We start from the raw sequence: 16,061 nt of genomic DNA on the forward strand, positions 1-16,061 counted from the left end.
TAGAGTCTGCAAAGTTTAGCTTGAAAAATGTAGACCAGACACTAAAAGCTCTTCAAAACTACGTTTTTAAACGATAAGAGAATGTAGTTGCTTTTATGTACCTTGTTGACAAACGAACAACTGCATGCAGTCTTGAACTAAACCTGTTCTACAGGTACGTATACATAGTAGACTCATTTTCATTAGTTTGAAAGCTATATCGATGTTATATCGAACGAAACTATATCGACGCTATATCAAACTAAGTCAATAAGTTTGAAGTTTAACTGAGATTGGAGATTTAAAATTTAATTTATTTCAATGCTTTTCGATACATACCTGCTGGATAGATAAGTACTATCAGTTAACAAAGTTTGTGCGCTGTAATAAATTTTACTAAGTAAGGAAATTAAACTTAATATGAGATCAAATAGGCGTTGTTGAAAGGAACTGACTTTATAAGGTGTTTCTCCCACTTTCCTAGCGTGCCTTCGTGGTGTAGTGTTTCTGGACGCTGGGCCGGTATTCCAGAGGTCCGTGGTTCGATTCCCTGCGAAGGAGATTGCTCATTTTTTATCTTTCCTGCTTCCAAAAAATAATCTAATGTCTCTGCAGTGGAGCTGGAACTAAAAGGATGTTGGATGAGGTTTCACCACACCCAGGATTTGGCGATTGGGTCCCCTGAAAACCCCAGTCGCCCTTTAAAAAGGGAAGCATAAAGTATTTCTTCCACTTCCCTAGCGTGCCTTCGTGGTGTAGTGGTTCTGCACACTGGGCCGGTCTTCCAGAGGTCCGTGGTTCGATTCCCGGCGAAGGCGGTTGCTAATTTTGCCCCTTGCCTGCTTCCGAAAATGTCTCAACAACTTCTGCAGGCAAAATTAAAGGTGGCAAGATAAATGAAAGTTTGAAAGAGGGAGGTGAGTTTGGAGAGAGTATGTGACAAGATACTACTAAGAACATGCAACGCTAATTAGCTACTTTGGGAGGGGCTTTTAGTCATAGACCTTAGCTACGTGTAACTTTACATTAGTAAATGATGAAGGGTAACAAAATTATTTTGCAATAAATTGTTAGGGCTTTGAACGTTGATCGTTTATAAAATGGTTTTCCATAGCTGTTCATTTTCTTAAAGTGCAATATTCTGCAGTCGAGAAAATGGCAAGAAATATTAACTCTGTTCAGTACTTTGGATATACAGTTTTGATGAAGTTTAAACAACTAGTTCGTAAGTCCTTATGTAGAATTTCTATTTGAGTATTGCATCTTATTAAAGAAACAGTGTATTATACTCATAGGTTGGCCTCAGGTAGAATGGAATATTAGTTAATCAGGATTGTATTATATATAGTAAAGTCCTTCATGGGGCATCCCTACTTTTCCATGTAGTGCCAAATGGCGGAGCACCTAATTAATAAATAAATAAATTAAAAAATACTGCATATAATTAGAAACAAAATATAAAGTTTGGATTTTATTGCAACCTCGGTCAGTAATGCAGAGTAAAATGGGAAATGAAATCAAATTAATTCAATTAAAATTAAAATTAATTAATTTCAAATTAAAATTAATTGCTTATTGTCAGTAACCTCGAATTAACTATAATATATGTTACCAGTTTAATTTTAGGAAAATAGATTAATTGATAAACATAGTTTTTCATTTCATAGTAGCTCATTAAGCTCAATATACAAGATTCTTGAAAAACAAAAAGGGCAAATTATAAAGGTAAAAACTGGAAAACATAATTGTAATTTAGCCATATTATTATATTAATTGATTTATACTTCTTCGTTCAAAGATAATAACTGGTAATTCAAAAAACGACGAGCATTGGTAACTTGGAGCATTATTTATGCATTGAAAATATTTAAAGTTCAATAAACAAAAAAAATCTCTTGAAGTTATAACTTAATCAACTGAAATAGCACTTATAAATATATTTGCACTTTTTTCATATCGAAAAAGAGAAATTTATTTTATATTTCCTCTTATTTAGAAATAGCACTTATGAATATATTTGCACTGTGTTTTTTCATACCGAAAAAGAGAAATTTATTTTATATTTCGTCTTATTTAAAAATAGCACTTATAAACACATTTACAATGTTTTTTTCATATCGAAAGACAAAGTTATTTTATATTTACCCTTATTTAGAAATAGAATTTATGAATACATTTGCACTGTTTTATTTCATACCGAAAAAGAGAAAGTTAGTAGTTAATTCGAGGTTACTGACAATAAGCAATTAATTTTAATTTGAAATTAATTAATTTTAATTTTAATTGAATTAATTTGATTTCATTTCCCATTTTACTCTGCATTACTGACCGAGGTTGCAATAAAATCCAAACTTTATATTTTGTTTCTAATTATATGCAGTATTTTTTAATTTATTTATTTATTAATTAGGTGCTCCGCCATTTGGCACTACATGGAAAAGTAGGGATGCCCCATGAAGGACTTTACTATATATAATACAATCCTGATATTTCCCCTTTAAAAATACTTTAAAATACTTTATATTTCCCCTTTAAAATATTTGTTATAAGCAACGCTTTATTTTCTAACATCTTAAATTGATATTAAAATCTATTCTTGAAATCAAGCTTTGTAGATCTTTGATGTGTAGTAACCAAGTACGTGTGTAAGAAAATTACGCAATTTTAGTTAAATAAACTAAATGGTTAAAACATTGAGCACATGCAACTGAAAATAAAATCGTAGTACTGCAAATGCAATTGCAAAATCGTAGTACAGGAAATGCAAATGCAAAATCGTAGTACAGGAAATGCAAATGCAAAATCGTAGTACAGGAAATGCAACTGCAAATGCCATTGCAAATCTGCAATGGCAAATTTTAAATCAAAATTATCAAAGTGAAATTTAAATGAATTGAATGTAACCACTTTATATATATATATATATATATATATATATATAATATATATATATGATTAATAATTACCATATTATTTCCATAATTTCACTTCTAGCCTTCCTTAAAGTTAATATCGCGATACAATTTTTAATTGAACTGATCAAGAGTAGTATGATAACAAGAATACTTCGTTCCGTTGTTTAATTAAAAAGTGTTTAATAAAAAGTGTTTAATTAAAACTGAGTTATTTAAAGAATTTATGTGTTTTATTTTACTCTTTTTAGTTTACAAAGATGGGAAAATAGAAAAGAAACAAAATCAGTGATTCTGTTTGAAGTAAAGTTATTCATTGGAATAAGTGTAGCAGTGAAAGTATGTGTGACATCATATTCTTTTCAAGGCCTTTCAAACTAGCCCATGCTGTAAGTTTATCTTCACTTCGTTTAAACTTCTTTTCGGCTTCGAAATCTGATCTCAGCTTCTCTTAAAATTGTGGTACTGCTAACAAATCTTTTGTTTTAGTTTTCCACCTTATTCTACAATAGCAAAAATAAGAATATTTCCTTAAATCTACTAGAATTAAATAAGTTAGGTAAAAAATTCTAAATTCTTTTGAAAGTTTATTCTTTTTTAATCTATCAGACAGTGCAAATTTGATCTATCCATTAATTAATTCTATTGTTAAGTGGGAACATGTGAGAAAAATGCAACACTAGATTTAAAAAGTACGTAAAATCTTTTAAAAATTTTTTTTGCAAAATATTGTATTATCATCGTATGAAAATTGGAAGTTGATTCTTAAAAGAAATAACAAATTAATTTCAAAATTTGATTAAAATGAACATACCTACCAAGAGACATAAAAACTAAGCTAAATAAACCCGAGTAAAAATGTTTGACAATTAAAAAAAAACCTTTTGAAACTAAATTTGTACACTGTTTACTTTCGTGAAACATAACTAAAACGAGCCTACATTAAATAGAATGTAGGAAATACCTTCCAAGTTACTTGAATTCGTCTAGAGCTTGTTGAAATAGCCCTCACATCGCGTGGTGGTCCACTAGGAGCTAAGCGAAAGAATTAAATTTTCATTAGAAGATAAAAAAAGTAACATAAATTGCTTTTAATATATATTTTACTTAGCAGAAAGGATTTTAAAATCTCCCTGAATGAATTATGTATGAACTAACTCGACAAATACTCGCTTTACATGAGGAAAAAAAAAAACATCATTCATAATTTCTAAAACTAAAAATGCGAGTTCTATGCTAGAACTGGAATAATTATATTTTAATCAAAAAGTTAAGGAAAATATACAATTATCACACGACTATCCGAAGAATTATATATCAATTAAAGGAATTTTTAAAGAAATGAATTTATGATTATTCTACGATAAGGGAAAAATATTGAAGAAACTAATTTAAAAGATTATACAAATTACTTGAAAATAGTCCTTTAGTTAATAAGAAGACAATAAATGAAGATAAATATTAAAGGAAAATTCTTTATCAATGGTTTACGATTGTAAACCATTACCATGGAATTTAATTGTTTACCATTTTACAATCCTTAATTTTCTCTTTTGACATGTCTTCCTTAGCTTAAATGGCAATTAATTAAAATTCTCTTATTTTGAAAATATGTACAGTATTTTACATAAAAGTACAATTAAAAATTTCAGAATATAATTATTGGTTTACATATTTTACTTATGCAAAATCTAGAAAATATTTTTGTGCCTAATCTACTCTTCGTTTTATTTATTTAAAGCATTTTTATTCTAATGATCTGATCAATTGCCATATTTTGGAACGTACTACCAAAGTTTTCCATTTTTGGTAAGCAGAGAATCACAGTGTCTTCTGTTAGCCGCCTAGATTTGGATGCTTGATTTTTAATATGCCCACAACTTTAACACATAAAAATTAATATATATATATATAGAGAAAATGCCAATAAATTACCCCAAGAAATGTAAAAAAAATCTAACGCTTTCAGATTTTACATTACGTCCAAAGGATCTTTTTTTTAACCGTTTGTTTGTTACCTTTATTTATTAAACATCCTGTTCCATAAAATTAAATTCAACAGCAATATCGCAAAATAATTTAAAAGTGAGCATACCTTTGGAATTTCCGATATACAGTCTCGCGAGCTGGAGATAAAAATGTCTTTTTTTTCGTGCAGTGATGCCACTGCTCGCTTTGAAATCGTTGAGTTTGTTAATCAGAAATTCCTTAAAGTGTTACAAAATATGAAATCGATAATAACACAAATTTCAAATTCCAAATTATAGCTTCCAGATGCTCATATTCGGTGGAAGATCATGTTATTCAAAATTTGATGGCTCTAGGTACCGTTGTTTTATTACAATGTGAGAAGCAAACATACAATTATGCAGATTCTTCGTTATTTAATGTCTTTAAATATAACACAGAGCGATAATATTTTGTGGCAACAATTTGAAAAGTGAACCGACGCAAAATGCCGAAACGAAACTAATAACCCATCTGGGGTAACGCCTTTTGGGCTATAAGTGACTATAAACATATAAAAGACATTTAAGGAGAGAAATATTTGCAAGAAAAATTAATATTTCTCTTTAACCTTTTGATGACCATCAACGAGCTCAGCTCGCATTCCAGTTACAAAGGAACACAACTCGCATTACAATTATACGATTGACAGATGTTTTGCATACTTGGAAAGAAAGAATTGTTTCATCTCGTAACCGCCGAAGGGTTAAAATTATTGTAGAGATGCTCAGATAAATTAAGAGATACTTGCAACATAATTATATACTTCCTATTAGTAATAATTACATAAATTAATGAAAATTTTGAATTTAAATTTTTGATAGGAATATAAGCATTCGTAGTTTTTGCGTTATTGAAGTAGTATGAATACATCTAAAAGTTTGTAAAAGAATCATCACTGTCTCCAGTGCGAACGTTTGTGATATTAATCCAGTAAGTACGTTTAGTTAGCAATTGGAAGTGCCCGTTGTTCCCCATTCCATGATCCTAAAAGCCTAATACATTTTAATTATTTTCTTTCACATCTGAGGTATAATTTTAAAATATCAGTTACACACACACACACACACACACACAAAACAAAACAAAACAAAACAAACAAAAAAAAAAAAAAAAAAAAAAAAAAAAAAAAAAAAAAGGAATTTTTTGCTTAATTAATATACCGGTTGTAAAGAATGTAAGTCTCGGTAATAAACAAACACAAAAAAATAATAGTGCACTAGCGAAAATTTTTATGATATGGTTTGCTTTATTTATCATAGTTATTAAATAATTTTGTTTATACAACGTTTCTAATTATCAGTTTATGATTCTTGTTATTTTATGTGACTAAATTGTGATTATGTTAATTATTCGATATCCAGCTATTAGTGTTATATATTTATGTATTTCTCTCCTGTTATAAAGTATTTTTATAAATAAAAATTTTTATAAATTTGTGGCGAAGCATGGCTTACGTCCGATGGTCTGATATTACTGGTTGTTCTTCTATATTTTATTATACTTTAAATTTATTCAGATGGTGGTTGCAGTTATGTGTTTTATGTAATAGCTGTTTTGCATTCTTGATTTAGAAATGCTTGCGAAAGTTAAACGAAGGATTTCAATTAAATGAATTGAGCAATAATATTTTAAAATGAAAAATGTTCGGCATTAAGATTACAAAGTATGCCGAAATAGGTCAAAACAGCGGATTGCATCCCAAGTGTTTTGGTTAGACAGGGTGATTCAGAATGTCTTAGGAAAACTTTATATATAAGTTACAATGGTAAAATAGTGAACTATTTTACGCAGGAATATGTAAATGCAAACGCCTCTTGTTATTTGATAAAATAATTTGCGTTATTGTATTTTATTCGATTTAAATAGCAAACATCGTAAATTAAAAAACTGGTGCGTTGTGTTGACAAAATGTTTAACAAATGTGCAAAAGCAGGAAATTGTCATGCATTATTTTTAACACCAAATTAATCTCGATCCTCATCTTTGCATTCGTATCACTTTTGTGTATTTACCCTTTGAAAATAAAATGATGCTGAGTACTTACTTATTATCGCAACCACCTTAGTCGAATTCGAAGTCGTCAAATTTTCAAAAGTCGTCAAACTCTAGCAATGATACGCATCTTTCTTTAAGTAACCATATTCTTTGTAAGTTGCAATCCGAAAATTCACCGAATAACTTTTATTTCTCTAAAAAATCGCCAAACTGCGCCAAATTGGAGTACTAACACGTAAGTACCGAATGTGTTACCAAATTATTATCGCCATATATTATTTAAAAAATAATATAGCACACACACACACACACATATATATACATGTGCTATATTATTTTATATATATATATCCATACTATATTATTTTTATAATATAGCATAACTGCGTTTATATAGAATATCTATATCTATCTATCTATACATATAGCTAGATAGATATAGATATATAGATAATGTATAGAAATACTTTATTGGTAATTCTACAGGTACTCAGTCTTTAAAAATTTTGTGATTTTGCTGTTGAATGTTTTGTAGTGAAAGTGAAAATTTAGTAATTAAAATAATAAAGACAAAAAGTTAATAATAAAGAAACAAAAAAGTTCTCTAAGCCATCTGACTAAGAAGACTGAATATTGATATGGGGAACTGAGATATGCTACTGTTTAAAATTTTGTAATTTCAATTTTGAATTTTATGTGGCGTAAGGGAGAAGAAAGTAATGCTTCATACTATATTATTCTATACTATATTACTGTACTATATTATTATGTTTAAAAGACAATAAACAAAAACAGCTGTATCAACAGGAGTGAGTTCGAAGATAGACTGATAAACTGTGAGAGCATAAAAATTTTTTAAAAGAAACCTGTCTGGTGCGATGCTAAAATCTGAACTCTTTAAAATTTTTTTTTCATTTTACATACTTCTTTTTGATTATAATCATATTTATGTTTTGTCTGCTGCTGAAATATAAATAGTAATATTTATCTGTTTTACACACAACGATTTAGCAGACTCATTTTTCATTAAACGTGGTTAAATTTGCTCTAGCTGCAGGAAAAGCGTAGGTGGTTGCAAACAGTTGAGAAACTCGAAGATATATCTAGATTTAGAGGAAGACATATTGTGCTTTTGAAAATGCTGAAAAATTCTCTGCAAAAGTACTTACCTTCTCCTTCAGTCACGACTGTGACGGAATCGCTGAAATCTCCACTTCCAATATCATTCTCCGCTTTCACTCTCACATGATATGTAGTCTGAGGGAGAAGGCTTTGAATTGTATAGGAACTGTCTGTAGAATCTATTGTAACCACTTTTGCAAGGGACCACGGGTCTATAGAATTGGTTAGATCATATGAACTTCCAAAAACTGAAATGATTTCACATAAATGGCAAACATTTCACATATAATGAAACCTCGGTTCACGAATTTAAATCGGCCTGAAAGCAGTTTGGCAACCAAAATGTTCGTAGCTGAGCAGCTTTCCTCATAGAAATGAATATAAACTGAATTAAATAGTTCCTGGACCATAGATAATTGTTTATTTAAACTTTAAAATAGCACTGGGCACTCAAGTTTATACTATAATCCTTAACCGAAGCTATCATTAAACATAAAACTAAAACGGTAAAACACAATATTAAACAGATAAAATAAAGAAAATTTAATCTTATTATACCTATATGAAGGAGAGTGGATAGCGTAAGTGAGAAATGGTGAGGAGGATATTATTGTTTGGATGTAAAATTCCCCTTCATAAAAATGACATTTATCTGCCTTCTTCTTTTGCGTCTTTTTGTCTTCAAATGCCATTTGACTCCGAAGTGAAGTCACGGGGCGTTCGTTTCACTCAAAATTGCTGTTGCCTGTGTTTTAAAAATTTCTAAAGGGAGGTATGACACTGCCACTGAAAATGTTTGTGCTCTAGCTTGCTACTGCTTTATCGGGGCGATATCGATATATGAAAACTTTACATCTTGCCATTTTTTGCACGAGTTTCGTGGATCAGAGAAAGGTAGGATGGCTTTTTCTTACTCTTCTTTTTAAGACGTTTCTTTCCCAATTGTCTTTTGTTGCCGCTTCTGAATTTGTAATACTTTCTCGTTGAGCTAATTTTTTATGTTCCCCTTGTAACTTCTGTACGGCTTCATTGTTAACTTCCTAGCCAAAGGTTTTGCCTAGATCCACGATATCATACATAACAAAAGAAGTCCTAAGTCACAGCGCTTAAAGTCTTTGCTTGCAACCCAGTCTAACCATAATTTCTTCCATACCGAATTCATGGGCCTGTAAGTCACTTGCTGCCAGGCTTTGTTGATGAGCGCTAAGCAAAAGAAAATATTAAAATAATATTTTTAGAAGTCCCTAAGGGTTAATTATGAAATATAAATTACCTAAAAACGCTGCTGAAAATTATAAGTTGCCGACTTGAGTGTTCGTAACTTGAGATACCTTTTGTCAACCGAGGCGTTTCTTGTTCAGATAATCGGTTCGTAAAACAAACTATTCGTGAACGAGGTTTCACTATAATTAAAAATGTACTTAATACTGGAGAGATCTGAAATACGTCATACGTTTTGTTGCAAACAAAAATTAATTGAGTGGAAAATTGTAATGTAATTGGGTGGAAATTCTAATGTGTAATTAAATATTTCCAGGATTGGAATATTTACACAGAGAAGCATGATGCCGTTAAAATGGTGCAGAGTGTGACCAATATTCGACGTATTGCAACCGAACAATTTTAATTCGCGTTCAAGCATCTGTTTCTGAAGGACAATTTTGCCTAGACTATATAAATCCGTATTTGTTATCAAGTTTGAAACTTCGCGAAGGGACGAATTATTGATTTGTGTGAATGCTAAATATTCCATTTTTGAGATGATTAAAAGTGATATCAGTAATTAATTGTCGCAGCAGCATATAACTTATGACTATCTAGTAAGGCTGTTTATTATTCTGTCATCTCATTTTCGGAATTATAGCTGTCACTATTTATTTTAATTAGTAATAAGAACTGTTATATCCCCTGTGTGTGCTTTTGTAGTGTAAGTGTTTAGTACATTTATCTAACAAGACAGATGTATGGTTTGAATTATGGTGAAGACACAGTTCAGTTTTCAAGTTTCATACTCTGAAAATCCTAATGATTTCTACAGTAGCACCCAAACTAAAATGTGATAGGCGATGCACTAAAAAGTGGTACGAAGCCCTTTAAATGGGAGGAAAATGTAAGAAATTATCACATTCCTTTGAGTATACGTTGTCATGGTGTAAGTCGATTAGCTAACATTATAAGGTCCGTGGTTGAAATTCTATAGATGGCACTTTAAAATTATTCCGTTTCCTAGCTTCGAAAAATCTGGCAAGTCTCTTCAGGAGTAAACGAAATCAAATGCTGTGGACAATTATTCTTAACCTTCCAGATTTTGATTAACTGCGTAGCGGGCTGTCCGATGTTGCCATCTAAATGGAACAAAATTATTAGGGATTATCACATTTACTCGTGCGTGCACTCCGGATATAACTGGTTAGTATGTTCTAATAGAGTTTGGAAGATCCAAGTTCGAATCCCGTTATGCTTCGTAATCCAAAATCCTCTAAATCTCTTCACATTAACTGCTGACCGGTAATTTGGAATGAGTATCATTGAGTGAGGTTTATGATTAAACCTTCGATCAAATGACTGCCTGATATGCATGCAGGGCTTAATTTATATGATAAGAAGTTCCATACCTCCATGGAAGGCCATCAGAAAAGAGAAACAAAAATAAATAAATAAAATAGCAAAATATTGATAATTTAAATAGTAAAATAACAAATACCGGATCCTGCCTTCTTTGGACTCCGGCTAGAATTACAGTTTCTTTAAAAAATTAAGAAAATAGCTTAGCCGGTCTCCGGCTGAATTTAAATTCTGAATGTACAGTATAATATACCGTTCTAGAATAGATGATCATTCGTATACCAGCACACAAATAAAAAAAAAGATAAACTATTGAAGCTTCACTAATGAGATTATAGCGAATACTAGAAACAATATAAGATGTATGGATGTTTTAACATTTTATATATAGGTATTTTATATTGTTGCGTGCGTACGGATCCGTTACTAAATGAATGCACAAGTCCCATGAAAAATGAACAAAAATTTATTATTATCACAACAAAAATGCTTACATTTTCTCAAATTATCATGCAGTATTACAATATCTCACAGTAGTTATCTTTTAACTCTCAAATGTCCATTAGAACGTAATTCAAAGCAGCTAAAGAACGCTAATCGGCGAATTCGCTACAATCAACAACAGTAGTTTTCTAAACAACAACAAACTAAGCAACTACTACAAACTGAGATGTTTTCCTCCTTTTATAAGATTTTAAAATCACGCGCTAGAATTTTCCAGCACTTTCTCGAAATCAAAAAGAGATATTTATTTATTTAACGCACGCGCTCTTGTATTTTTAATTTTTCCGGCTTAGCTTTCTTTTAATATTCGTCACGCGCTGCACTGCGCGAGAAATAAAACCATTTAATTTATAATTGAACTAACATTAGCTTTTTAAATACCAAATTCGTAACACTGCCCCCTTCCCAAGGACTGCACGTCCCGGGCAGTACAATCCCTGGACAGGAAGCTAAACTTACAACTGTGGCATAAATGCAACTGAGGCATAAACATTACATTACAATATCAAACAACATGAACAATAAATGCAATAACTAACTTAAACAAATCAAATGCTATCAAATACAAATCAAATACTAAATACAAATCAAATCAAATACACATTTGAAAACAAAAAGGACCATGGTCTTATACTATTTACAATTATTTACATTACGTACTATGGCCATAGTAATGAGCTAACCTGTCGTAATGAACGACTTTAGGTTTAGAGTTCGAAGACTTACGAATCCGAACCACGACATCATTCAGCCTTTTTAGAACTGTATACGGGCCATCCCAAGGTGACTGTAATTTCGGACGAAGTCCTTTCCGTCGAGTCGGATTCCACAACCACACCTTGTCTCCTTCGTGGAACTGATGTTCAGTAGCTCTTGTGTCGTAGCGGGTCTTCATCTTCTCCGTCGCCAAGTTGACTCGCTCTCGTGCAAAGTTGTGCATCACTTCAAACCGGGCCTGGAGATCTTGAATATATCCCTCAGACGATGAAGGAGCATCCGGAGGGCGGCCAAACAATAGATCACAAGGCAGACGAAGGTCACGACCGAAGAGCATCTGTGATGGAGAATAGCCGGTAGTATCGTGGACAGACTGCGGTAAGCCAGTAAAAAGAGTGGTAATTTCTTGTCCCAGTCCTGTTGGTTTCTGGAAACCACTAATGAGAGGTTATTAAGGATGGTTCGATTGAACCTCTCTACCATGCCGTCCGACTGGGGATGCAATGGCGTCGTTTGAGTTTTGTCAATGCCGAGTAGTTTGCATAGTTCTTTGATTACTGCCGAGGCAAAATTCCTTCCCTGATCGGAATGTAACTGAAGAGGCACTCCGAACCTGGAAATCCAGTGCTGTATCATTACCTCAGTTACTGTGACAGCCTCTTGATCAGGAATAGGATGAGCTTCAGGCCACTTGGTGAAGTAATCAACGACAACGAGTATGTATTTGTTGCCATCAGCAGTTCGTGGCAGAGGTCCCAGGATGTCAAAGGCGATACGTTCACAAGGCGCCCCTACGTTGTAACGTTGCAGCTTGCCTCGGCTGCGTCTCTTTGGTCCTTTCCGACCTGCACAGGCATCGCAAAATCGGCACCACTTTTGCACGTCATCCTTTGCATTATTCCAGTAAAAGCGCTCACGAACTCTCTGTAAGGTCTTCATTATTCCAAAGTGACCTCCCGTAGGGCTGTTATGTAGTTCTTTAAGGACATCAGGAATGCGGGATCTTGGAAGTATCAGCTGCCATCGGAACGTCTTCCCATCATCCGATTCGAATTTCCGGTATAAGACGCCGTTTCGAATGTGAAGTGAATCCCAGAGTGCCCAATATTGTTTGGTTGTAGGACTACAGATAGAAATGTCCTGCCAGGTAGGTTTTCTGTTTGATGACTCCATTAAATCAATTATGGGTTTAATGTCGCGGTCTTCCAGCTGGTCTTTCCTGACTTCACCATCACTCCACGGTTCTCGATCAGCCGATGTTGATGTTGTAATTTGTCTTGCGACCGGAGTCAGCAGCTCGTATTTCGCTTCCACCCTGGAACAATATCGGCAGCTTTCTGGGCAAGGTCTTCTAGACAGGGCATCGGCGTTTCCGTGTGATGATCCCTTACGATGACGGATAGTGATGTCATATTCTTGGAGTCTCTGTATCCACCTGGCTATTTGACCCTCAGGATTCTTGAAATTTAAAAGCCAGGTCAATGATGCATGATCGGTGCGGAGCAGGAATTTTCTGCCGTATAGATAGTGATGGAACTGTTCTATAGCTTTGACTATGGCAAGCAACTCTTTCCTGGTGACACAATAATTCCTCTCCGGTTTAGACAGGCACTTGCTCCAGTATGCCACTACACGTTCTTGGCCGTCTATTTCTTGGGACAAAACAGCACCAACACTTTCATTACTCGCGTCGGTGTCGAGAATAAATGGTCGGTCAAGCTGAGGATACGTCAGGATTGGAGCAGATGTTAAAGCCTCCTTTAAGTTGTTAAATGCATCCTCGCATTCTTTTGTCCACAAGAACTTTTGGTTGCTCTCTGTCAGCTTGTGTAGGGGTCTTGCGATGGAACAAAAGTCCTTCACGAATTTCCTATAGTAGGTGCAAAGCCCTAGGAAGCTTCTCAGCTGATGGACATTTTCGGGACGTTTCCAGGATTTAACGGCTGATACCTTTTCAGGATCCGTGCGCACACCTTCTACAGAGATAACATGTCCCAGGTAAGTCACTTCCTTTCGGAACAATTTGCATTTAGCGGGACTCAGCTTCAGTTTGGCTTCTTTCAGTTTCTGAAGCACCTTCCTAAGATTTTCTAAATGTTCTTCAAAACTCTTTCCGACGATGATGATGTCGTCCAGGTATATGAGGCAGGCTTCGTAGGAAAGGCCTTTCAAAACAGTTTCCATAAGACGTTCGAATGTTGCCGGCGCATTACACAGTCCAAACGGCATCACCTTGAATTGCCAAAGCCCTTGTCCCGTAGTAAATGCCGTCTTTTCTCGGTCTTCAGGATGGATTTCTACCTGCCAATACCCACTCTTTAAATCAAGTGTTGAGAACCACTTGCTGCCAGAAAGAGTGTCTAGAATGTCATCAATTCTAGGAAGAGGGTAACTGTCTTTCTTCGTAACCTCATTCAATCGGCGATAGTCGACGCAAAATCTTGTTGAGCCGTCTTTCTTTCTGATTAGGACGATGGGAGATGCCCATGGACTTACTGAAGGCTCGATGACATCGCTTTCTTCCATATCTTTTAACAGTGTTCGCACCTCTTCCTGTTTAGCAAACGGTAGACGTCTTGGATGTTGCTTGATCGGGGGATGATCGCCGGTATCTATTCTATGTTGTGTCAAACTAGTTCGACCCACGTCAGAAGACGAGCAGGAGAAAACAACTTGAAGATCTTTAATGACGCGATCGGCAGCATTCTCTTTATCGTTTAATTGCGCATTCTGCAATAACTCCGATGTAATTCTCTCTGAGGACACGGATTCTTGGATGTTACTCTTTCTTTCAACGGTGGTTACTGGAGTACATGCTGCAACCACTTCACCTTTCTTAATAATTCTCCCCTTCTCAATTACATTGGCGACTCTCAGCGGGATAACCGTTCTGGATAGGTCGACGAGTGTTGAGGCTAATAGTACTCCATTTGGGCTATTACAGTTATTGGGATATTCTATGATGTCGTAGCGGAAATTTCTGTTTTCAGCTATGGATCCAGGAAGTAAAATTTCTGTTCTTGCCGGTATTGTGATATTGTCTTGTGCTATGATTTTATGGACAGATTTAACTTCATCATTGACTCCAAATAACGCTATGTCCTCAGATGTAGAATGCAATTCGTTATTTTTAAAGTCCAAGGAAAAATTGTATTTCCTTAGAAAGTCCAATCCGAGTATGCAAGAATCAGTGATCTCTGCTACATATGCCGTGTGATGGTAAGCGGCACTTCCAAACGTGATGTTAACATTTACTTTTCCGTCGATGTCGATCTTCTCACCGGACACAGTCTGGAGAGTAACGCAGGGCGGCGTCCAGATAAGTTTGCTTCCCAGTTGTTGAGCCAAATCTTTTCGGATGATGGTAACGTTGGCTCCTGTATCTATCGTCATATTGCAGGGAACTCCATTAATATGTCCTATTATGAAAAGTCCATTACTGCCGCCTCTCACTGCAGAAATCTGAAGCGCTTTAAACTGGGGCTTTTCATGATCTGGCAACCTCCGCCCCACGAGATGGCCACTAATTAGTTTCCCTGCTGTTTGTTATGAGCGGTCTTAGCATCCGTGCCCTGGGGTGTTCTGCAGTTTCGTCGGATGTGTCCTTCAGCACCGCAGTTCCAGCACTTTACGGTCGGTTTCTTGTCACCAATATTCTGTCTCAAGGCGTTCAGTTGTCTAGTTAAATCGTCTAGACGAGCAGTGACTTGATCCCCTGGCTCCTGGACTTGAGCAGCTCTGACTGGATGGCGGTCTCGACGGGTGGCTTGCTGGGCTGCCTCAAATTTCATGGCATACACTAAAGCGCTTTTCAGATCTTTAACATCCGCCATTCGCAGTGCTTTCTGTATTTCAGGGTCTCGGATGCCATCGATGAAATATTGCAGGGACAGGATTTCCCTTGTTTCTATCGGGCACTCCGAAAAGGCGAGATGTGACAGCCTTTCAACATCCGTGGCGAGCTCCTGAAGCGTTTCGGTGAGCTTCTGTTGACGAGATTTTAATTGGAGCCTGCTGTAGTCTTTTAAACATTTCTCGCCGAAGCGCAGCTCCAAAGCGCCGGATAGAGCTTCGAAATCTAGCCTTTGATTTTCGGGAAGCGTCTGCAGGATATCCGCTGCATCTGCTCTCAGAGAAGCGGCGAGATGACAGGCCTTAGCTTGGGAATCCCATCCATTCGCATCCGCAACGATAGAAAATTGTGTCCTATACACCTGCCAGGAGGTCTTCCCATCATATGTAGATAGTTTCAGAACG

General features: G+C 34.9%; 1 protein-coding gene across 2 annotated transcripts in view; it reads right to left on the reverse strand.

The window, feature by feature from the left end:
* Positions 1–16,061, reverse strand: part of LOC118194064 (cell adhesion molecule Dscam1-like) — a 572,732-nt gene that overhangs the window by 56,917 nt on the left and 499,754 nt on the right. For both annotated transcript variants that reach the window (XR_015044453.1, XM_085827755.1), the window contains exons 15-16: positions 8,066–8,230; positions 3,856–3,926 (exon numbers count right to left, since the gene is read on the reverse strand). Coding sequence is in view for 1 of the 2 variants with exons in the window: in XM_085827755.1 (XP_085683881.1) it covers positions 3,856–3,926; positions 8,066–8,230 (236 nt within the window). In the remaining variant the exon portion in view is untranslated. The remainder of the gene's footprint in view (positions 1–3,855; positions 3,927–8,065; positions 8,231–16,061) is intronic.

The sequence above is a fragment of the Stegodyphus dumicola genome, chromosome 12 (assembly GCF_044657685.1).
Source record: "Stegodyphus dumicola isolate Sdum_Otavi_A_Nest chromosome 12, ASM4465768v1".
NCBI lineage: Eukaryota > Metazoa > Arthropoda > Arachnida > Araneae > Eresidae > Stegodyphus > Stegodyphus dumicola.